The sequence below is a fragment of the Paralichthys olivaceus genome, chromosome 3, assembly GCF_024713975.1.
Source record: "Paralichthys olivaceus isolate ysfri-2021 chromosome 3, ASM2471397v2, whole genome shotgun sequence".
Classification (NCBI taxonomy): Eukaryota; Metazoa; Chordata; class Actinopteri; order Pleuronectiformes; family Paralichthyidae; genus Paralichthys; species Paralichthys olivaceus.
Window position 1 is genome coordinate 2,323,643 of NC_091095.1, and position 23,846 is coordinate 2,347,488.

Consider the following 23,846-nt stretch of genomic DNA (forward strand, 5'->3'; position numbering starts at 1 on the left):
AGCTTGATGAATGGATGAACGGCAGGATAAGAAATGTTTCTACTCCACAAAAACTGTGCAAATAAGTAAATAATGTGTTTTTGTTCAGTAGAAAGATTTCACATCAGAATTAATTTCACTGAGCGATAGTGCAGCTTTTATTTTTGGTTGATTTTTCCCTTAAGTTTTATTTTTTTTCCAATATTTACAGCTTACCAATAACATCACATTTATAATGTCACAGTTTTTCATACCTTCAGTATAATCTTCTGATTTAAAAAGTTTATCTGTTGATTTATTTCATATATTTGTTTGTCTTTAAAGGGAAATGAAAAAGAGGCGCTACACCATCATCGCTTCATGTTGATTTGTGCTTGATGTGAACAGTCAGGCGTGTCGCATCTGAATTATTCGCAATTTCATGCCGTTTATTCGCATCCGTGTTGATGTGCAAAAGGCTTCAGCTTTTTTGTGGAAGCCTGATTATTCGAGACTGAGGGTAATAATTAACTGTGTATGTACTCCTAATGGAATTTGAGTAGATGCACACATCTATGATGTAACTAGTTACCACCTACAGTATATTCTCAGTTTCTAATCCGGTGTTGGTGATTAACATGGAATTAGAAAACAATACATCCTGACTGACAACATATAGGCATTCATGTGTTAAACAACAGCCAGTCAACAGTTTTAAATCTTATCCACTGGACAATAATCTGTAATCTGACCTCACACAGCCAATCATGTGTAATCTGACATCAGTCAGTTCGTACATTAATCTCATCAGTGGACTCAGGGGATTATGACGGTCCGTCAGACAGCGTCTCCACTCAGCAGATCGTCGCCCGCTCTGCTTTACTGAAGCATTGACGCAAAGGAGAAGAGCTAATACTGTTTAACGAGCAACTTCACACTTTGAATTCAGTCAATTCTTTTTCCATGATCGGTGTCTCTCCTTTAATTTATCTTATTGGATCTCTGGTGGGGGATTCATTAGTTTTAAAAGTTTTACAAAATCCAGATGTTGAATTTAAATCCAGTTTTTTCGTATTACTAAGCGTTAATAACTGACATTTCTCTCCATCTTTATTTATCAATGTCCAAAATTGAATTAATTAAATTTTTTAATTTAGATTGAGCCTTAATTAATTATACCTGTGTTTACCTACTAGCTTGTGTCAAAAATGGCTGCCATGAAAAAGGTGTGTTGACAACAAGAAGACTAAAATGTACAGTCAATTAATCAATTAGTTGATTGACAAGAAACAGACTGTATCCCCATATTTTATAGCCAGAAACAAAGAAAAAGTGAATGGGTAGCATGAGGGACTGGGAGGTGACACACACACACACACACACACACACACACACACACACACACACACACACACACACACACACACACACACACACACACACACACACACACAGGGGGGGATGCTGGCTGATTGCCTCTATGGTTACAACAGCTCGTGATGGGCCAACACCCCAAATACACACAGACACAGGAGCTCAGCATCATGTGAATCATAAAGTCATATTCAAACACATGTTCACCAAGTTAACCTAAAGCTGCACAAAACAATTCCACACACCACATTATGATCTGAATCCAGAGAGGAGGTGGCTGAGGCACACATCACTGTTACTACCAGAGCAGCCTGTAAAGATATAAACCTTCATGTGTGAGGTTCACTGAGCTGATGGTTGACTCGTGTGTGTGTGTTATAAACACATGTGTCCTCTCTCATCACATGGAGGTCAAGACAAAAGACTGGCAACAAAGAGACACGTTATCCCAGAGCACTTAACGTGAAGCTGGCGCTGGGTTTGTTTTTTTTTGTTTTTTTTAGGATGGAGGTCTCTGCCCCACCGGTCCTCCTCCACCCTGCTCCCCCGCCAGCTCCCCTCAGAAACAGGGTGTGACACGAAGAAAACACCGTCAAGATGCAAGTTCCCAACTTGCCAGTCACGCGACAGAACCTCCAGCAGCAGCGAGGACACGGTGGAAGTTGTACGTGCGAACCAGGCGGGGAACAGGGTGGAACAGGCCGCCGGGGTCTGCAGACCTCCCTGCCTATTGTTCCGCTGTCACCGCCGCTGAGGTGCACCACCACCACCACCACCACGGATTAGCTTTAGCCTCCTTAGCCTCGCCGGCTAGCATGAGCGTTAGCGGCTAGCAGGTAACACGGCACCTTCCTCCCGCTCCAGAAGTCTCCTCGTTGTCCGTGTCAAAGGCGAAACAAGTCAAAAACAGGCGGCAAAGAGTTTAAACGTACCCAGAGCTCCGTTCCCCAACTCATGTCGGATTATCCCTGATGAGTTATCCCCGTACTGGACGCAGTTTTCCCCCGCTTGGTGCCTCCAAAACTGCCGTTGGGATCGCGGTCCTCCTGCCTGACTGTCCTCCGACGAACACTCCTCCTTCTCCACCACCAGCAGGGCCGCGCGCACCCGGGGGCCCGGGGGCCCTGGCCCCCACAGCCCCACCCCACCACACAAAAAAGATCACTCTTCATGCCAGTGTTTTAAAAACTCACCTAAGTCTTTCCTCTCCCGGATAAGATTTTATACTATTGTCCTGATTTAGCTCAATAAATTGAATTCGTTTTGATTTTAATCAGTTTTTTGGGGGGGCAATTTGAAGTTTATCTCTTTATGTGTCATGTAAAAAAATCCTACCGATGAAAGCACCGCTGACGATGTCACACTACAATGACGTAAGATATTAGTTTGTTCAATGTTCGTACTATTTGACAGCGTGTGATACAAACCTTACAATCACAAAATAAATGAATGTGATAAATGAAAAATACAAGATCACTATCGAGGCTAGAGAATGTTTTAAAAAAATAATACCTTAAAATTAAAGTTTGTAGAGCCTCCTGGAATAATGGCTTCATATCAGGGTGCTTTATATCCTATGATATTATCATTATATGTCTTGTTGCAGATTATATGGGGCCATATACTCTCCTCTCAGAATTTCTTTTTACCATTTTAATAATTTATTTGTTAGTTTTGTCATTTAAGATTCACAAGGTTTGTTAACTGATCCACATGCTTCTTGTTTTACATTTTTTAATTATTGGTGGAACAATAAACTGTTCCTTGAATAGGTGGAGCAGCTTCCTCTACTGGTCAAGATGCGTCATTACAGCTGCAATCAGCAAGATAGATGGATGGAAGCTCAAATTAAACAAGGAGAAAAACAATGCGAATCAAAACGGTGCAAATGAGTACTGACACAAAATTGAGTACTTATATTCAAATCACAGTTTTTTTCCAGACTGTTGCTGGCCTCATCGACAAGGCCTGGGACATTATCACTGGACTGCACTGATGTCCCCACCTCAGCAAATTCCTTGTATGTGTAAACCTGCTCGCCAATAAAACCTGATTCTTTATAATTGCTTATGAACGAATCTCTAGTGTGTGTGTGTGTGTGTGTGTGTGTGAGTCTGGGAAGAAGCTGTTTCTCAGCCTGGTTGTTCTGGTCCGGATGCTGCAGCCTTGTCATCCTCCTGATAAATATACTATAACAAACCCAGTCATTTTGTTTAAATGTCTGTTTGGCAGCAGAACATCTCATATTCCACTCAACTGAATCTGTGGGACGACCACTGTTGGGCACGCCTGTTGTTACACCCCCTCGCCTGTAGATGGCGGTAGAGCGTGTCCCCCTCCAGCCTCCCACCAGAGAGGAAGTGGACGTGCTGGTGTTGTGGTCGTGTGCTTGTGATTCTCAGACACCGGAGTTTAGAGTTTCACTCTTATTTTATATATTTTGGTCAGAAACAAACATGTACCGCTGCATGACGAGGTAAGAGCCGCTTCTCCCTCTTTGCGTCAGTGTTTTCACACAGTTGTCAGAGTTGCCTCTTGACCTTTGACACACTTTTCTCATTGTAAACACAGTGAGCTCCCTTCAGGTCGTGTCCTCACGACTTCTACTCTGCATACGAGTTATACTTATGTTCTAGTGTTGAGTCGAGTGTGAACCATTAGAACAAGTTAACAGGAAAACCTTCTGCTGGGGTAGAAGCTAAAGATGCAGCGAGCTAAACTCCACCATAGCATTTAGCTTCCAAAGGTTTGAACTGCAGAAATACTAGCAGGATAGTTTTATCACAACATAGTGAATAAGGTCTGGAGGTCAAAACTTATATGATTTCAGTCGATATCAATAATTATCACGATAGAGGTCACATCATTATCTTTACATTTTCTGAAGGTTGTAGTTCTAACTCGTCTTCATGAGCAGAGAATGTCTCCACACTGTGCACGATGCAGAAGTAATATATCGATATATATATTGTGATGTTGTTATCGATGAAACTTACACATCGTTAATTGATGATACTGTTCACCTGTAAAGGTTTTCTCCAGAGGCTGATATGGAATAATATTAAACTAATTATGTGAAAGTGAAGATTATTGTGACCAGTGTTGGGCGATATGACCGTAAATTAAAAACATTTCATATGGCTCGATATAGATACGCACAAACAAAGGCTGGATTACGTGAACGAAAATCATCTTAATCATGCCTGTGAGGTGACAGGTGACCAGTGTGCCGCCTCCGTCATTAATTAGTGCATTGTACCCTTCACCAGTCATTAAAAAAACACTGTGAAACACAGAAGACTAAATGATTCTTATGTACGAGTGTGTGCTGTGGTTGTATCTGTAGCTATCTGATCAATCTGCAACAGACATAGTTTCTTCAACTCACATTTCAGATACTCCTCTGCAGCTGTCACTGTATTTTTAATCAAGATGTGTACAAGTGAACATACTTTTCATGTGTAAATCTTCAGGTTGACTGAGCAGCGTTGGAAGTGCTCAGTTCGTTGTATGAGCTCTGTAGCGAAGAGGAGGAAATCTCTGCACAGTGCCTTCCCAGTGCTGGATCTCCCCCTGCAGCCCATCCACCAACATGTATATGAAGCTAACCTCCGCAACAGCAGCGCCTGTTACAAGAAGTATGTTCCAACAGCTGGTTTCTCCCCACTGCATTAATTATTATGTGAAATCCAAAACATTTATCTTGGTTATTTCTTGTCAGGTTCATCGAGTTGAGTGAGAAGGTGAGGAAAGGTGGAGGGGAGAATGCCATTGCTAGGCACACAAAAAGAAACAAGAAGCTACTGGTCAGGGATCGTCTGCGCCTCCTGCTGGATGATGAAGATTTTCTAGAGCTGTCACCATTCGCGGGTCTGGGTCTGCCTTACGGGGACATCCCATCAGCCGGCTGTCTGACTGGTCAGGAACCACTAACTGCAATTTATTAGGGCGCGAGCAGCTTTGAAACTTTTGCTGAAAATTTGCACGAAAGTCACATTGAACTCCTTCATGCAAACGCAATACCAAGCCATGTCAACCAACCTCCAGCAACGACACCGCAGCCGCAGCACACCCAGACGTGAGATGTGTTTATATGTTTCCAGGTATCGGCAGGATCTGTGGTCTGTGGTGTGTGTTCATTGCCAACGATGCCACAGTGAAAGGCGGCACAGCGTATCCAATCACAGTGAAGAAGCAACTAAGAGCGCAAGAAGTGGCCATTCAGAACCGCCTGCCTTGTGTTTACCTGGTCGACTCTGGAGGAGCTTTCCTGCCACTGCAGGTTAACACACACACACACACACACACACACACACACACACACACACACACACACACACACACCTCACCTTTAATAAGTGTGACTGCTAGTGAGTAAGACTAGAAGGTGACTGCTGTTTTAGTTCCTAATTCCCTGTTTGTGTAAACATCCAGTCAGAGATCTTTCCGGATAAGAACCAGGGAGGAAGAACTTTCTATAATGAAGCCATCATGTCTGCCATGAAGATCCCACAGGTGACAAATCTGCATTAAAGTTTGATAAAGCCACAACTCTTACAATTTAAAAACCACCCTGTCAAATTAAAATGTCTACATGAAACCACACTAATGGTCCTAAAGGTGTCAGTGGTGTGTGGGTCATGCACAGCGGGTGGAGCTTACATCCCCACTATGGCAGAAGAGGCAGTGATGGTGCACCGGATAGGGACGATATTCCTGGGAGGACCTCCGCTTGTCAAGGCCGCCACAGGAGAGGAAGTGTCACCAGAAGATCTGGGAGGAGCCAAGCTTCATGCTGAGTAGGTCCATAAATCAAACCAACCCTCACTGGAGGCGGATAAGTCTTGGTGCTTGGTCTTTGGAGCTCATTGTTTATGAAAATAAAACTTTAACTTTATTCAGTTTTATAAGCAATAACCAGATGAGTTCATTAGAATACAGACGCATCATCAGGTCGATTTATCTTCTGGTTTCAGAGTGAGTGGCTGCGTGGATCATTTTGCCTGGGATGAAAAGGAGGCGTACGATCATACCAGAAATATAGTTTCCACCCTCAATTTCCAGCTGCCTGAGGAGGAGGAGGAGGAGGATGAGGAGAAGATGAAGAAGAGGAAAGCAGAGGAGGAGCCACTGTACAGTTCAGAGGATCTTCTGGGTCTCGCTCCACTGAGTTATAACCATAGTCTGGATGTTAAAATGGTACAAAACTCACAAACACTAAACTGTCACCAACACACTGTCTCTGGAGTCATGGTTCTGTGTCGGTAACAGCTGCTTTCTGTCCCTCTGTGCAGGTCATCAGTCGGCTGACAGATGGGAGCTGCTTCCAGGAGTTTAAAGCTCGTTTTGGAACCACTCTGATAACTGGCTTTGCAAAGATACATGGGTGAAAGACACAAGACACAACGTGTGCACACACATTGATTATTTTGTGATAATAATATATATCTAAACTGTGTTGATTATCCTTAAAATAACTTTTTTAAACATCATATATTGTGTTTTATAAAGCAAACCTTTCAAACTAACATAGCAGCTATAGAAGCATGATTCCAGCTGTCAGTATGTACCACCGACTATGATGTGGTTTATATAAAGAGTCGGGAAATCAACGTATCTTGTCTTTTTTTATTTTATTTGTGTATTAGCCACCTGGTGGGAATAGTAGCCAACAACGGAGAGCTGTCGTACCAGGCTGCCCTGAAAGGAAGTCATTTTATTCAGATATGTGACCAGAGGGACGTCCCACTCCTCTTCCTCCAGAACACAGCGCCCACAGCAGCACTAACTCTCTCCACGACACAGGTACTCACTGCCAACTCATCAAGGGCTGTGCAAATACATGTCACAACACAGTGAAGCCAGCGGCTTCTTGAGGCATCACAGGGTATCAAATATATCAGGTACATATGCAAGAGGGTAAAAACAACTGCAAAGAACAGGGGCGCAGTGTATAAATGTGAGATTACTTTTTAAATAACAGTATTTGTTATATTTTCTGTGTCTTTTCCAGGCGGAGATGAACAGTAACCGTCTGAAGGCTCAGGGTTCGATGCTGTCAGCAGTAGCGTGCGCCTCCGTCCCCAAAATCACTGTGGTGATTGGTGGTTGCCACGGCGCTGACAGCTACGCCATGGTGAGAGTCTCAGTCACCACTGCTGTAGATACGTGGTGATAATATTAACAACTGAGATTCTGCAGCACCTTTCAAAACAGCCAGGACAAACTGCTGCATGTGGATAAATAAAAAACTAGAAGATAACAAACACAATAAGACAATATTATTTAAAATCACCAAATGTTAAAAAACGAGAAATCTGAATGAAAACTATTTGAATCTTGTTTCCTTCTCCAGTGTGGACGGGCCTTTGACCCTAATTTCCTGTTCCTGTGGCCCAACGCCAGAGTGTCGATGGTGGCTCCGGGTCATTCTGGCTCTCTGCTTCCCCCCGACAGTGAGCAGGAGGAAGAGCAGAGGAAGAAGCAGGAGGACGACTTGAATCGGCGATTGGAGGAAGAGAGTTCAGCTTTCTTCTCCTCTGGGCGGCTCTGGGACGATGGAGTCATTCTGCCTCAGGACACCAGGAAGGTAAAACACCGCAGAGCACACACGTGGGAAATTTGACTACTTCAAAACACAGAACCAGTCTGATTTCAATCCTTTCTTTTTGTTGTTGTTCCTCTGTTCGTGTGTTTGCAGGTTCTCAGAGACTGTCTGGACATCATTCGACAGCAGCGTTATCAGCTTTCTACAGAAAAAGTGCAGTCACCACTGCTACGCATGTAGAGGCGTCCGTCCACCTCGTCTACGGACACTTCAGACATGTGTCCATCACTTTGACTAATTTATTATTCTTCGTGTTTCCAGTGTGTAAACAGGATTCACACCGAGCTCTGTTCCGTTGTCAGTTTGCGTGAAACCTCGGGTGAACGAGGAGGAGTCAAAGCCACAGCTGGCACAGAGATGACTTCATTGCTAATTCTCAAGAGTCATTGTTTGAGATTTTGAGGTTTTGAGGTTTTGAACGACGATGGATGTAAAGCTTGAAGTTGTGTCTGATTTTTGCGCACAACACTTTAGTTCTGTCAGTTTTTCAACTCCAGAGACTAATGACTACCTCGATGTCCCCTGAACTTACAGTCACAGAACTGTTGATGCATCATCAGGAATGAAAACTACAGTGATAACCATGTGGCCAAACAGCAGCTCACTTGTCTAATGTAGCCTTAACTCAGTCCGGGAGAGATTGTGTGTTTGTTTGTGTTTGATTTTCATAGATTATCACCTGACAAATAAATGCGTCCAACAAATTTTTCTTCGTTGCAAGAAATTGTGTTTTTGTAATTACAAATGTAAATCACTGTTTTTTATTTGTATAGAAGAAAATAAAACATGTAAATACATTTTAAAATGGCAAAGCTGGTGATTGTGTTTGATTGTCGCTCTTCAGAATGAGAGTATGACAGGTGAGTAAGTCACTTTCTTGGCCACCAGGGGGCAGATTGAAACACATTTGTTTCTCATTTGAAGTGCTCAACGGTTTTCGTGACCTTTGGCCTAGATTTTATTTAAACTGTCAGAAAGTTATTGACTAGTTTTCTTATTAGATTTAAAATTGTCATAATGTCAAATGTATTGTTTGTTGATAACTTTAAATTGAACTTGTTATTACAGATCAGGCTTTTCAGATTCTTTATATTTCACCGAGTGTCTTTCCTGTCGATGTAAAGAATTTTTATCTTAATTGCAGTGTGAAAAAATATCATTACCAATGTAAAACAATTATTATAATGTGATTGAATTTATGTAATAGAAAAAAAACTATATAAAATATGTTGTATATATTTAATTGTAGCTTTTGCTTTACAAAGATAGAAATCTGCACATTTCAATTATGAAATATAATCATATGAAACTTTAGCTGAATGGAAAAGTGGAGATAACATTAGTGACACGTTGTTTATATTTGATTATGTTCCAGAAAAGTCCCAGAAATTGATAAAAAATAATAATTTTCATTCAACTTTCTTACATTTGAGTAAGTGAGTAAATTGATTAAACCATGACAACTTCATTTTTAAATATTCTACTCCAGCATCTGCTTTGGTAGAAAAAAACAAAACATGTGTCAATCAAACATTTCAGAGAGAATTCTATGATGTGTCTTCTTCGGATGAGGATGAGGGCTGACGTCCTGGTCTGTACGTCCCGTGCAGAGTCACGGGGATGATGGTGTCGACCTCCGCCCTCGCCAGCTCACTCAGATTCATGGCGTCCAGCACCAACAGGATACCTGGTCTTTCTGCGCCGGGCTTCACCACGATGCTCAGCAGCACACCTGCAACACATACATGTTCAAACACACAGGATCATGCAGAAGTTTCTAAATTCTAAAAGTGTGTGTGTGTGTGTGTGTGTGTGTGTGTGTGTGTGTGTGTGTGTCCTACCGTCGTCCTCCTCTGTGGCTCCAGGTGTCGGTACGAACAGTGGCTCTGACGGGTAACACTCGTCCTCCTGCCACACCCACGTCTCTTTGGTCTGAACGTTCAGTTTGACGATCTGCAGCAGATCAACAATGACAGCAGCAGCTTCAATCAGCAACAACACACACACTGACACACACACACACACACTTGACAGGGCCTGATATTTGCCCTCTCCGTCTCTTACCCTGTCAGGGATGAAGTGGTTGAGCCCCATTCCGTAGGCGAAGGAATATTTCTTCCCCCGACACAGAGAGTAGTTAATCTGTGGAAACTCAAAGGCTGAGAGACACAGATACAGTCAAGACAAGGACGGACGTCCATGTTACAACATCTCATCTTCTGTTGCTTGGGGTTGTGCAACAAAAAAGAAAGTAACGTGTGTGTGTGTGTTTGTGTGTGTGTGTGTGTGTGTGTGTGTGTGTGTGTGTGTGTGTGTGTGTGTGTGTGTGTGTGTGTGTGTGTGTTTGTCTCACCTAGTCTTGGTCCAGAAAACAGAACTTCAGGTTCGAGCCAGACGGTTCCATCACTGTTCAGAACAGCAGTAGCTGTGGTGTAGGACAGAGACACCAGATTCTTCCCCTGCTCCTCCTGAACACACACACACACACACACACATATGAATACACACACACACACATGAATACACACGTGTGTATGTGCAGAGAGGTGTGGTGCAGCTGTGGAACGCTGTGACAGAAATGTAGAGTCACACAAAACGCTGCGGTCACACATGGGACTCATTTATGAAGATGCTGAATTTCTATTTTTTCTTTAAGAATTATATGATCCTCTGATAGGACGAAGTGTGTGTGTGTGTGTGTGTGTGTGTGTGTGTGTGTACTCACTCTGTGTAAATCCAGTGGCAGTACGTATCGTCTGACCTCAGGCTGAGGAGCTCTGATCGCTGCTTTCTTCACCTCCTCCCACTCCTGCTTCAGGTTGGCCATGTACAGGTAGTTATACACAAAGTCATGACTGCACAGAGAGAGGGGGGGTTAGAACGACTACACATAAAACACACACACACAGACACACACACAGACACACACAGAGACACACACAGGGTCACACTCACCCCTTCCACGTGCAGAGGTCGACAACGATGAAGCCCTCGTCCTCGTAGGCGTTGATGTGGTGGAAGATGTTGAAAGCCGACGTTCTGAACTTGTGGCTGCTCATGTAACCTGCAGGGTCTTTGGTGGCCAGGTGGAACCATGTCTGCAGACACATGTATGTACTGTGTATGAACATACATGTAAGGCAACGTGTAACATGCACTTCTCTTCATACAACAGGGGGGATAAACAAAAACAACGTCCAGACTGAGACACAGATTCAAAGAAGATGAAAATGAAATAAGTCATTAAATGAGCACATTATTAACAGTAGTTTTGTGTTTACATGAAAACCATCCTACCAGCTGTTTGTCTCTCTAACTGACCTACTGCTGTGGACACGTTATAAGACACTGAGCGTCAGGACACAAGAGACACAAAGTATCTGTGTATTCATTTTGTGTTTCTTTGTGCTAATTGTCTACTTGTGGTAATTTTATGTCTCTTTGTGGTCATTCTTGTCTCTTTGTGGTCATTCTTGTCTCTTTGTGGACATTCTTGTCTCTTTGTGGTAATTTTATGTCTCTTTGTGGACATTCTTGTCTCTTTGTGGACATTCTTGTCTCTTTGTGGTAATTTTATGTCTCTTTGTGGACATTCTTGTCTCTTTGTGGTCAGTCTTGTCTCTTTGTGGTCAGTCTTGTCTCTTCGTGGTCATTTATGGCCTCAGATTGCATTCTGGGCCACTGCCCCCCCCCCTGTGCCGGCCCCTGCCTACCCCCAGGCTCTCGTTGGACTCGAAGCAGTCCATGTACGAGGCTCCTCTGATGCTCCACGCCGACAGGAACTTGAGCAGGTTGATTTTCACCGGCTGCTCCACAAACACTAGGTAGTTGTCCGTCAAACCGAAGCTACAGATGGAAACCACAGAAGAAGAACACGTGTTTAATGAACGTAAAAGTGTCACAGAGAGAGATGATGACTGACAATGACTGGCGACCCGTACCTGTGAACGTAGGAGGGCTTCAACCTCTCGCTGCTGGGAAGCTGAACCAGCACCTGGGATCTCTCTATGGGATCTGACTTGTCTGGAAACACAGAGTCGGTGAGGAGGAAACAACATTAACACAGAAAACTCAACATTAGTGTCGCCTGGTTCATTCACACGAGGTCCAGTTTGCATCAGGAGCTTCTGAAGGTATCACACAACCGTAATATGGATCTTAAGGTTCTCTCCCTTTTCTTATTTAACTCATATTCTGACTTTCATTCTGTCTTTGTGTCCCAACCTGTGTCTCTTTTTACAGTTGATTCACTCATAAAAGACAAACGATAAGAGACTCAATGAAGTCTCCTCCTCTGGTCTTCAGTCTCGTTCTCTCACCGCTCTGAGCAGGCGGGATCTTGACGATGTTATAGGCCAGACTCATGTTCTTGCCAAAACAGTTTCCGATGTTGTAGACGGTTCCGTCCGGGTCAGTGTGGGGGTGCGCCGTCAGCCCGTTCACCGACAGGTACTTACAGAGGTCCACCTGATGGAAACACAACACAGGGAATGAAGGAAGTGGGTCCATGGAATCTGGAGTTGACCAAAAAAACAGTTAAAGTACTTCAATTGTTGTAATTCTGCACATAATGAAAATGTATTCACTCCGTTCATGACTGAATATAATTAGTGAAAACTAATAAAACCAAGTTTCAAAGGTCATGAAGAAGAAGTAACCAAGGTAAAAATCAGAAAAAGGTGTCGAAACAGAAAAAAGTTTACGATATTTGGAGAAATTAAAAAAACTAGCCAGTCCACTCTCACCTTCTTCAGCGTCTCCAGCGAATCGGGGTCGACCTTGGTGATGTAGTTGGACTCTGTGACGGCGTAGAAGTCTTCGCCGATTGGATAAACGTTCACCATACAGTTATCAGTCACTTCAATGCCTCTGAAGTAAGTAAAGAATCTGAACAGAAGATTTCCTATGAGCAAATCAGTGTCAAAATAATACAGCGAGCAAACTGGATGTTATTCCTCAGTATGTACATTACGACACAGGTAGACTACAAAACTTTAATATATATATATATATATATATATAAAACTTTAATATATAAACTTTGGTTACCTGGAGAAGATGTTCTTACAGGGGTCGGGGTAGGCTGCTGTTCCGAACTCTGTGATGACCACTCTGTTTTCAGTCATAGCACGAACGTACGCGTCCGTCCTGATGAACCTGAGCACAAACATCCCACACGTCACATCCAGCCTCTCCTCTGTTCAGACATTTTATTTCAGAGGTTGTGAAACTTCTCGGTTCCAAGAGAAGCTGCGTCTGATTAATGTTTTTTGTCTCTTCCAGCAATATTTCCAGTTTTCAGGAATCTAGAGTCAGCGACTTTCCTCGGCTGCACACATCTGCATACCTCTCTGCAACCACAGTAAATCTGATGTCATAAAAAAATCTGCAACTGGGTTTTGATCTGCATGAGGATGATAAAAGTGACAGTGGGACACATGTGGCAGATGTTTTTTATTATAAGTGACAAGAAGAGAAAATGGTGAAAATGTTAATTCATCCCTCATGAGACGTCTATATCCAGCCCCGTACTAGAAAAACCACTTCTCGAGTAATCTTCAAGTAAAAGGAACGATAAAGAGCAACAGCTACCGGAACATCACATCACCTCATGAGAGACTCATGTGTTTTAATGAGCTCTTATTCTGAAAGGTATTCTCACTTCCTGTAGTAGGTCACCTCTCCGTCCTCCAGGTCAAACTTGTGCATCAGAGCCTGTCCATCAAACAGGTGGTTGAGGGGTTCCCCCCCGATCTCGAAAAGACCCGGACCCATCCTGAGGAGACTTCCCCCCAGCCATGATGGTATAACACCTGCACACACACACACACACACACACACACACACACACACACACACACACACACACACACACACACACACACACGCACACACACACACACACACACACACAGAATGTGAATAATAAAACAAATAATTATTGGATGATTATTATTTGTAGGTGTGTCTGTGTGTGTGTCTGTGTGTGTGTGTGTGTGTGTGTGTGTGTGTGTGTGTGTGTGTGTGTGTGTGTGTGTGTGTGTGTGTGTACCAGTGATCTTTGCAGGTATTGGTTCATTCAGCTCCTCCACCGTCTCAAAGATCTTCCTGTAGCCTGCAGCGGGATGCTCCACTCTGCAGAGGAAAACAGAAACAGAAACAGAACAGAGACAGAGAAACTTGTTTTAAAGACACAATAATTTTTTAGACCAAAGACTTTTACATTTTAAATTTCACGTGTGCAGCAACCGATCACTGAGGTTAACGCAGATCATTTCTTGGCTGAGACGGAAAGTTCATTCTTGTCCTTGAAGACAAAATCCGTTTTTTGATCATATCACATGTTGCTTAGTTATCATGTAATTGGAGCAGTGAAAACTTAGAAGTTATTATATTACATTTCATAGTTTTACTCGTGGTTTCGTGGTTGAAGCAGTCATTCCTGAAACCCTGAGCATATCTACTCAACAGCTGATAAAATATTGGTGTAAAATCCTAAATACTTGTCTGCAGGATTTCTGGAAATCAGTTTTTCCTCCGGACAAAAGTTTTTTTTGAAAAACGACACCAGTGAAAACGCCACAGCTCGTCTGAGTCTCCAGTTTAGTTGATGACACAAACCTCAAACTAAACTAAAGGAGCTGAAACTCTTCCTCCCTTTGTCTGGTTTTCTCACTGCTGCATCTCAAAAACTCTTTTCTGGAATTCAGTCTCGAGAGGAGATGAAGAAGAGGAATCACTGCACGTATCTGACTCGTGGAATCTCTGTGTCTTACAGCAAAACAACAACTGGGAGCTGCTTCCTCTTGGAAACCAAAACATGTGAATCTTAAAAACCATCAGAGGAGAGCAAAGGGAAAGTTTTACTCACCGACCGGCCATGCTGCAGTTTGCTCTTCTCTCTCAGGAGGAGCTCTGGCTTGCATTGAAACCACACACAGATTTCCTGCGGTGAGAACTGAGCCCCCTGCTCCCTTTATCCTCCCATCCACCCCTTCCTCCAATTTTCTCCTCCCCCTTTCCATCCTTTCTCGCTCCCTCTCCTTGGTTCACTCCTTTCATGCCCTTTGCTCCCTCTGTTTTCCCCCTTCTCTCCTTCTCTCCTTCCTCCAGCCGAACAGGCCAGCTTTGTCTCCTCTCCTTTCAGCCGTCTGGCCCTCGGCCTCATGCAGAATGTTCTCCAGGCCCCAGAACAACATCTTTGTAAACCTGGGAACACGATCGCCCGGGGACCTGCCAATGATGTGGGTCAAACCAATAAAGTTGTCTTTTAAAAGCAGCTTGCTGGTGTTGTTAGAGCCTGGATATCTGTGTAGAAGGAATCCTATCTAATGAGTTCCAGACAGCTTCAAGAAACTCTCAAACTATTTTAACTGGCTGAGTCTGGAGGCAGAGCGAGCTGCAGGGGAAATGGGGGGAGAGAGAGAGTCCTCTGTCATGTTGATGGATGAAGGCAGGATGCTGAATGGACGGATGACAGCGTGACTTTAAAACTAATGGATTCATTAACAAGTTAAAAGTGATCTGTCATCTGAAGTTGTTGAGATCAGGTTGAAGACAAGTGCTGCTGGAGCAGGACGGATTCAGACCTCACTTGAGTCCAGCTGTTTCCTGATGTGACGTAAACAAAACAGACTAAATGAAATGATAAGTTCACCCGAAAATCTTTGAGTGTGAGTTGAACACGGCCTGAATTACTTTGAGAACTAATAAGATGCAGAGATTGGCCTCAGAAAATAACCTAAATGTTGTTATAGGTAAAAGTTTTTATTTAATTGGATTTTTGTACAGTGTTCAGTTGTGTTTTGATTTTAGCTCAATAGCAATTCGTATAGCTGCCACTTAATCTTAAAATAAACAAATATATATATACATATATATTATACCACATGAAAAGAGGACGAAGTCATATAAATAGAAAAAGAAGGTTTATTTCCCAGAACTTTGCATAGTAAACAATGAGGAAGAGTAAAATAACATTCCTCTGTAAAGGTCTTCACCAAAAACACTGATGAGTGTCTACACTTAAAACACATCATATCTGAGGTATCAGACAAACACGTACCAGGGCGGAACAAATACTTCATATAGAACAAGAGGGGGGGGGGGGCTCCGTGTTACACTTCAATTTAAAACCCAATCGACATCAGCTCCGCTCATTATAAGCAACACGGGTAAAAGTCTTCTTTAGGGAGTCAGATATTCATTAAATATGTATAAATTAACCGTTTGACGTTACCTCACTGGTCGTTCACAGCACAACCCCAGTGGGAAACACTGCTCTATCCAGTAAACAGCAGGGACGAACTATGTACAAGAACCAAAACGGGCGAGGGGATCTCCGAAACCAGAAATCAAATATATGAGAATTTGAAAATGAAAAAAAATCCCTTCTGTGGAGCATCTTTAAATAAAAAGAGTAAACTTGCTAAAATCATACACAGACACAAAACTAAGAAGAAACACGAAACCTTCAGATAAAACTTGAGAATCTATGAAAATGTTTTGTTAACTCTATAAAACACAAAATACACTTCATACGTTAGCACTGCTCCAAATGACATCATCATATAAATTAATCTATAATCTAGTTACTCCCACGTGTACCAGTGATCCCAGACTTGCATATTTTTCCCAAAATGCACACTGAATACACACACACACACACGTCAGTATTACCTACCAATACACAAGAGGAAGGTGATGTGAGAAGGAAACGGGGAGTTTACAGAAGTAAAATCCTGCTGAACTTTAACACACTAAGTAACGTGAACTCTTCTGAGCTTCTGTCTGTTCGCCTGCCTTCATCGTACTGAACACGCACACACACACACGTCACAAACACGCACACGACACAGACATGAAGTCCTCCAGCCACATAACTGAGACACAACAAGACCAACAGGGTTCCAATGTAATGACAGTTTAAAATGCTCTCTCAGGAGCGCAGCATCAGTGCAGCACAGGCGTCGCGTTGACTGGAGCTTCTCTGTCGACTCTCGGTGAAGCTTAGTTCCTGATGCTGAAAGCTTTGGTTTTCTTGATGTTGAGGAGGGAGGGTTTGATCTTTGGCTTGCTGTCTCTCTTGTTCTCCCTGTCGGAGGCGGGGCACCGATGACTGTAGATGTCTGGGTACTGCTTCTGGAACTAAGAGGAAGTGACAACAAACAACAAAACTCATGTTCAAGTGAATAAAATCACACTTTTTTTATTGGACTTGAACGATTTAAAAAAATACTAACGTAGTCTTTGTGTTCAAGGAGGTTTTTTCTATTTTACCTGCTTCAGCTTCTTGCGTCTGTCCTTCTCACTGATGTTTGGGTCCGTCAGCAGGATCTCCAGTAAATCCTCCATGGCCTTCTGGGAAGACGCCTGCTTTTGCTTCTCAAACTCAGCTCCGCTAATCTGATGGCAGAATGCGAACACGGGCACCGGAATGCTGACCAGGTCGCTGCCGTCCACACTGAAACCAGTGTCGATGGGGACCTGGGGTCAGTAGAGACAATCATCATCATCATCATCATCTGTAGGACTGTGTGGATGAAGGTGAAGACAACACTGAATTCTGTTGTGTTCAGTTTCTCCAGCTTTTACTTCGGCTGAGTAAGAATTTGTCTGAGATTTTTCATAAAACGTTAAATAAACAAAGAATAAATGCATCTTCATCGATCAAACACAATGAATACATTTCTCCAACTTCAATTTTAGCGGCTTGATCTTATAAATTCCATTGTGCTAATGTAGGTTCTTAAATATACAGTTTATTATATTTCATAATCAACGACTGCATGAGTCAGTACTACATATACTATGTGTATATATACGGGGTCGAGTAGTTGTACCTGTGCTGTGCGGAGGTACTGTATGTGGTCATTGATGGCACTGAGCAGGTACTCTGGGACTGAGAGGATGCTCTGCTGATGGTCCATTAGAAACGACACCAGTCTGGTGGCCAACAGTTCGTCCAAGTCACACTCCTCAGCGCTGCCCAGGACGCAGCCTGAAAACGTGTGAACCATCTGAGACAGAGAGACAGAGAGACAGAGAGACAAAGAGTCGGTTCAGCCACAAAGACACGACAGGTGAATACATGTGAAGATGACATCATGACGACAGTGAAGTTACTCACCAGTGTTCGGGTGCCGATGGCGGGGTGGAGGCGGGGCATGTCCACGTTCTGGCTGATGCGTGACATCATCCTCATGAGGAGCTGCAACTTCCTGCGGGAGGTGGGGGGGAGGAGGAGGGTGCAAAGCTGCAGGGCCTCGATGGCCACGCGCTCACAGTGAGACTGGAGAAGACCTACACACACACACACACACACACACACACACACAGGTGAGCTGTACAGTTCAAACTGTGAATAAACAAAAGGCAGCAGGCTCCACTCTTGAGACTTCATTCATCCATCACTGCTACATCACACTAACGATGGATGAATGGATTAATGGTGAGATTAACTAACTACAGCTATGGTAAGATGAGTCAGGCAGGAGTTATAAACACTGTATGTGTGTGTATATATATATATATATATATAAATATCCTGTATGGAACAGATATTTGTACTTGTACTTGTATTTCAGACACAGATAAATTTACAAAAAATGTTATGGGAGTAATTTTGAAAATACTGAACACACTCTTTTACTCCTTTATTCTGTCTGTGACACAGACGACCAAAGAGTGAAACCATTTTCTGTCTTCAGTCACATCTTCAGCTTCACCCTTTGATTTCAAACAGGAGTCGTTCTACGTTAAACCTCAGGAAGCTCACGAGCGGCGGTTAGATGTTAAATGGAGTTAGTCTGATTAGACATCGACAGACAAGCAGACAGACAGGTAGAGGGGAGAGTGTCTTACTGTGCTCAGGTTTGGGTTGAGGGGGGTGAGAGCTGCTGGTGGGGACACAGACAGGACGTTTGAACAGTGAAACAGGTCGAGGCAGCTTGGACACGTCCAGAGAGCTGAGGCAGCGGCGGACAACAGCGGGGGCAGGCGGCATCCAGAGATTAGAAGTACTGGAGGCGGGTCTGGGCCCGCTGGGTCCTGCAGTAGCACGAGCCTCTTGTGCTTTGGCCAAAGCCGTTGAAGAGAGGGAGGAGAAAGGATGAAAAGAAGAGGAGGAGGGACGATAGGAGGACGAGGAAGGACGTGAAGCTGCGGAGAAGTGCTGCCGGTCTGTAGGAGCGTTTACATTGAGGCAGCTCGCTGCTCGGCCCTGCCAGTTGGTCTCTTTGTCATCCTCCTCCCTGGTTTCTATGACAATATCTAGACAGCTGCCGACACTGCGCGGCCGCAGGGGGTGGAGCCTCTGTGCGACTGACAGTCTGTTCCTTGTTTTAACTCCTGGAGCAGGTTCACGTGTGACGGGGGTTGCTTTGGTCACGGGGGCAAAGTCACTGTGAGGTGTGGTGACGGCGGAACTGTCATTGTGGCTCCTGCTGCAGGACGCCAGGCTGTCATTGGACAGGAACAGCTGTTGCCGGGTGAGAGAGGCAGAGTCACTGAGGATGGTTTCCAGCGAGCAACTCCTGGTTTGAGGTCTCGTGGAAACAACTGTACTCAGGCTCGTGCAGCTGCCACCAAACTGAGGGTCGCCGGCGCCACCTCCCTTTAGCGCCGCCATCCGAGACTGAAGCTTCCCGCCAAGCACATCTCTCATGGGCGACTCGCCCTCATCACACGTCCCCTGTCGGAGAAGTGACAGGAGGAGACACTCGGTGGAGCGAAACGATGCCTTGGCAGGAGGGGGCGCTGAGGGAAGGTCAGGCTTCTTGCGTTTCCCAGGTTGGTGCGTAGTGGGTGCTGCGACGTACCCACAAAACACTGAGAGAGGATGCAGGAGGATGAGCAGAAGAAGAGAGGGCAGGCAGGGTCAGTGCAGGCAGACAGTACAGAGGAGGGAGAGAGTTTAGTTAGTTTAAACATCAGCTGGTCACGGACAACACAAGCATTACAACAAAACACAGAGCGAGTGCAGCTGCTCATATCACTGTGAGCTGACAACAACCAAAACCTCTGTTAGGGGCCAAAAAGGCAGTTAGGGGTCAAAACAGGAAACCACGTGGTTCAGAAAGTCACGGTAACTGACGAGATCCTGAAGATCGTTTCCCTGCACCACAACACCGGTGACATCCAGTCAGCAAGATTGTTTTACTGGTTCAGAGCAACAGGAAGTAGTCCACCTACCCAGAATGTTGATAAACAGTTCGTACAGTTCGTACGTGAGTAACGGCTGTGGGAGGCTGTAGAAATAATCGGACACATTTTTGAAGACATCCCTCTCGAAGCCGGGATAGGACGGCTGAGCGCTGTCGTACTTTGGCCCTGGGAATAAAAAAAATGACAAGTTCAATTTTTTAACTTCCTGCTGCACGAGATCTCGATTCCTAAGATTCTAATAATAATAATAATCATGCATCAAATGAAGACGTCACAAACACGAATTTGTCCTGAGTTACTCACAATTGGCCAAACTCTTCATGGCAGACAAGACCCAGTGTGGAAGGTCATCTGGAGGAGGAACTGATCGATTAGAGTCTGTTACAGTATATTGTCCTGTTTGTGCAGATATTTTTGTAGAATACTGTTTTTTAACGGGACATTAAACAGAATTTAATATTATCACTGTAGTCTATGAAGATTTTTACGCTTGACTCTAATGTAAACCTACTGGTCTTGTCGTCCAGTGTGACCACTCCGTGCTTGTTGACTTTGGTCATATTGTGGATGATGTTGTGGGGGTTTACATGACGCTGGTTTAAAACCTCTTCAAGAGACGCAAGACCCAGAATCCTCTGCAGGCTGAAGACAAACATTTGTTACACAAGAAAATCCTACACCTTCTACTTGTGTGTTATGAATCAGGTTTGTTCTCTGTGGATGTTCTACGCGGCTGAAATGTGACTTTGTGATTTCAATTATCTCATAAAATAAGGCATGCGCAGACGTGTGCGAAACAAAACGTCATTCAGCTCATTGCGTGGGTTTGTACTGGGTCAGGGTGATGTCTCTCCAGATGTCCTGTTCGTCCTCCACTGTCAGCTCTCGTCTCTGCATCTGCTGATCTCCTGTTGGATGATTCTCTTCCCCTGTTTGGAGAGCAGGATCCACATTTTCCTAGTAGACGAAAATAAATGATTCATTTTGAATTCACATTGAAAACTGTCACAACAAACAAGCTTTTTTTGTGTGCTAAAGATATATTAATACAATATTATGCATTAAATTGTTCATCCCCCCCTCCAGCTCACTTGTGTCTCCTTCTCATGCTTCTTTAAACTCCTGAACCTGAAGAAACCGTCCTTGTCCCTGAGTGACGGTCTTTTCCTTATGGAGCTGGAGGCTGGAGCTGGACAGGGAATCGGTTTTAGAGGAGAAGTGGAGGGGAATCTGGGGAAAGAGGGGAAAAAAGGACAGCGTCATTTCTACGATAAACATCCTTGTTTCTAGTCAACAAAGTAGATTGAATTAAAATGAACTCTGCCTACCTGTACAGCGAGTTGTTGTCCTCCAGGTCCTCAGTGCCCCAGCGACCCTTCACATTTTCGATGACGTGGTTCTTCAGAAACTTCTTCAGGAGCTGTAGCGTCTGTTGTCTGGTGACGTCTGGGCCAAAATTGCTGTTGCTAAGGAGCAGCTGGTGCAGCCAGTCCACGGCGGCCGAGGCGGTGAAGCAGGAGGCGTGGTGCCGAAAGTTTTGGCGATGTTTCTTGAGGGGCATGCCAGCCCGAAACAGACGGGTGACTTCATTCCACTGAACGACGACAGAGACGGAGTTTAGCATAATGTCAAACTGATCTGATGATGTCACGCAAGTCAGTTTGATTTGATGGGTTAGTCTGGACATAGACTGTGGGGAACACTTCCTGACAGAGGACAATCGGAAAAAGGAGGAAAACATGCGGTTTGATTGACATTTACAATCGTCTTTGGTAGAGAAACAACGGAAATGAAAACATGCATGGGTCTGCAGACGATGTCCTCAGCAAAATGTCTCTCTGAGACTGTAATCTGCAGTTGTTGGACTTTTATAAAGACTTTCCAAGCTTCAAAAAAAAACACAACAATGAAATAACAAATACCTTTTTTTCTATCTCACTCATAGTTTACTTGAACTTTTTTTTTTTGGTTTTGTGGCAAACAACCTCCTTTATACTCTGTAAGTGTGCCACCTGATGTTTTACAGATTCAATCATTAAACGTGTACAGACTTATGTGACAGTGTCTGATGGTTTGTCATGACACAATAAAACATCGCAGTGGATCAGGAGGAGATTAGATTTTTGACAAAAACAACTAAAACAGGAGAAAAGTCAGAAGCACTTTAAACGTAAAAGTTGAGGAAACAACGAGCAGCTCGATGTGAGGTGAAGTTAAACCACAGGAGTCGCGATCAAACTCATATAAAGTGAGTGTTCATGAAGATAAACACCGAGACAAGTTTAAAGCGTTAACTCTCCACAGAGATTAGCCGTTAGCTCTGCAGCGAGCTAGCTAGCTAGCTCACTAAAGATGGAGAACCTTACCAGTTTGGTGGCTCGGTACGGTCCAGGAGTGATCACATGAGAATTCATCTCGATCGCATGAGGCAGAGGCGAAGCTTCCACTTCACCCGAGCAGGGAGCAGCTGGAAACCTCCATGAGAAGCCGGAGCTCGAGGTCTGACTCCGAGCTGAGGAGCCCGAGGTTCAAAATTACGAGCCGCCGTCTCCTCGCACCTGATTGGACGAGGGGCGGGTCACATGACCGGCCCAGAACGGAAGTAGGTGTGGAGATTGAAAACAAGCCCAAGGAGTCAAAGTTTTTTAATTTTTTATAATTAATTAATAATGGTCACAAATACAAACCTCAAGTAAAACATAGTCATTAAATAAAGTGAGATAGATGATACAATTAATAACTGAGGGGTTTTATTGGATGAGCAGGAAACAAGTCCAGTTACCAGATTTAGCAAATATCCTTAGTTCATGTTTCCTTCTGTCGATGTGGGGTTGGATTTGAAAATACATGCATCTGTGATTAAAGTGCTCACAAAACCAGTCGACTGACTAACCCCTCACAGAGAGAACCAGAGTCTTCATTCCAGTTAAATCTCTGATGTAGGAAATCTGGGTTGGACAAATGTCATTCATAACTCTCACTGTTTTAGGAAGGCTTGGATAAGATAAGTAACCTTTTCTTATTTTCCCCATTTCATCCTCACGATAATCTAATAATCTCTAAGAACGTTTTTTCTTTTCAGTCGATCAGGTTTGTGTCGTGATGACAAGATATTTCTAATACATGTATTTGTGAATTGCTTGCTGCCTAAGGTAGTAACTTCAACAGGGAGCGGCCTCATCTCTGAAACAGTACACAGCAAATACTGTTGTATTATTGTCTTGGTGGTAGTTGGAACAGCTGTAAACACTCATATTCTTTGACTGAGCACATCCGTGAGTGTATCTAAAGACAGAGACTGGAACATTTTGATAAATATATAGTTTTAAACCTGCAACTCAAGCATAATGGGAAACACATACAGAAGACAAATGATGATATTTTCTTTTAAATTGTTGCTGTGCTCCAGTTTCTCTGAAGGACGCATCCGGAGCTGCAGCGTCAGCAACGGGCACTGACTCTATTCACTGCTGCACACACACTGAATGCACATTAGCACATCTTAACTGGCAGAGGGTGTGAGTGGAGGGGGAGACAAAAGACAGTAGAGGTTAGAGACATTTTCAAAGGGGGTGACTCCGGGGGGTGGGGTTGACTCTGGCCACTGTTATAAACATGCTAATGTCTGTAGACTTCACACCAACAGCTGGAAATCTCCCTCTCTGCAGTGGTCGAAGCATTTGAGGGTGAATTCAATCTGGACATGTAGAAATAAACTAATTGTAAAGTATGAAAATAGAAA

The 23,846-nt window shown here is 43.8% G+C and overlaps 4 protein-coding genes across 8 annotated transcripts in view; 1 reads left to right on the forward strand and 3 right to left on the reverse strand.

Moving 5' to 3' along the window:
- fnbp1l (formin binding protein 1-like) overlaps positions 1 to 2,427 on the reverse strand; it is a 36,642-nt gene extending 34,215 nt beyond the window's left edge. For 3 of the 4 annotated variants that reach the window (XM_069520690.1, XM_069520685.1, XM_069520681.1), the window contains exon 1: positions 2,265 to 2,423. In XM_069520690.1, the coding sequence (XP_069376791.1) occupies positions 2,265 to 2,288 (24 nt within the window). In that variant the 5' untranslated portion in view covers positions 2,289 to 2,423. Of the gene's footprint in view, positions 1 to 2,264 lie in introns of all 4 variants that reach the window. The other variant, XM_069520702.1, reaches the window with a different exon arrangement.
- A 1,222-nt stretch (positions 2,428 to 3,649) lies between these two features.
- On the forward strand, positions 3,650 to 8,745 carry LOC109640232 (methylcrotonoyl-CoA carboxylase beta chain, mitochondrial). The gene is made up of 12 exons (XM_020104119.2): positions 3,650 to 3,808; positions 4,806 to 4,970; positions 5,054 to 5,250; positions 5,436 to 5,614; positions 5,767 to 5,847; positions 5,953 to 6,131; positions 6,309 to 6,531; positions 6,627 to 6,718; positions 6,981 to 7,137; positions 7,346 to 7,468; positions 7,688 to 7,921; positions 8,033 to 8,745. Exons 1-12 carry the CDS (start codon positions 3,789 to 3,791, stop codon positions 8,117 to 8,119), a joined length of 1,737 nt encoding a protein of 578 aa, XP_019959678.2. The 5' UTR covers positions 3,650 to 3,788; the 3' UTR covers positions 8,120 to 8,745.
- A 419-nt stretch (positions 8,746 to 9,164) lies between these two features.
- Positions 9,165 to 14,963, reverse strand: LOC109640235 (retinal Mueller cells isomerohydrolase-like). The gene is made up of 14 exons (XM_069520720.1): positions 14,811 to 14,963; positions 13,992 to 14,074; positions 13,602 to 13,752; positions 12,989 to 13,096; positions 12,685 to 12,826; positions 12,259 to 12,406; positions 11,881 to 11,962; positions 11,653 to 11,785; positions 10,895 to 11,037; positions 10,665 to 10,794; positions 10,293 to 10,407; positions 10,004 to 10,098; positions 9,781 to 9,892; positions 9,165 to 9,671 (listed from the first exon to the last, which is right to left on the reverse strand). The coding sequence occupies exons 1-14, from the start codon at positions 14,819 to 14,821 to the stop codon at positions 9,487 to 9,489; spliced, it is 1,638 nt and encodes a 545-aa protein (XP_069376821.1). The 5' UTR covers positions 14,822 to 14,963; the 3' UTR covers positions 9,165 to 9,486.
- An 887-nt stretch (positions 14,964 to 15,850) lies between these two features.
- On the reverse strand, positions 15,851 to 22,656 carry depdc1a (DEP domain containing 1a). Of its 2 annotated transcripts, XM_020104146.2 has the most exons (12): positions 22,471 to 22,656; positions 21,433 to 21,698; positions 21,196 to 21,334; positions 20,937 to 21,061; positions 20,616 to 20,746; positions 20,408 to 20,455; positions 20,132 to 20,269; positions 18,803 to 19,768; positions 18,069 to 18,241; positions 17,782 to 17,958; positions 17,219 to 17,425; positions 15,851 to 17,086 (listed from the first exon to the last, which is right to left on the reverse strand). In XM_020104146.2, the coding sequence occupies exons 1-12, from the start codon at positions 22,516 to 22,518 to the stop codon at positions 16,949 to 16,951; spliced, it is 2,556 nt and encodes an 851-aa protein (XP_019959705.2). In that variant the 5' UTR covers positions 22,519 to 22,656; the 3' UTR covers positions 15,851 to 16,948. The 2 variants fall into 2 exon arrangements, with proteins under 2 accessions (XP_019959705.2, XP_069376841.1); XM_069520740.1 differs by lacking the exon at positions 18,803 to 19,768.
- Positions 22,657 to 23,846: the final 1,190 nt, after the last annotated feature.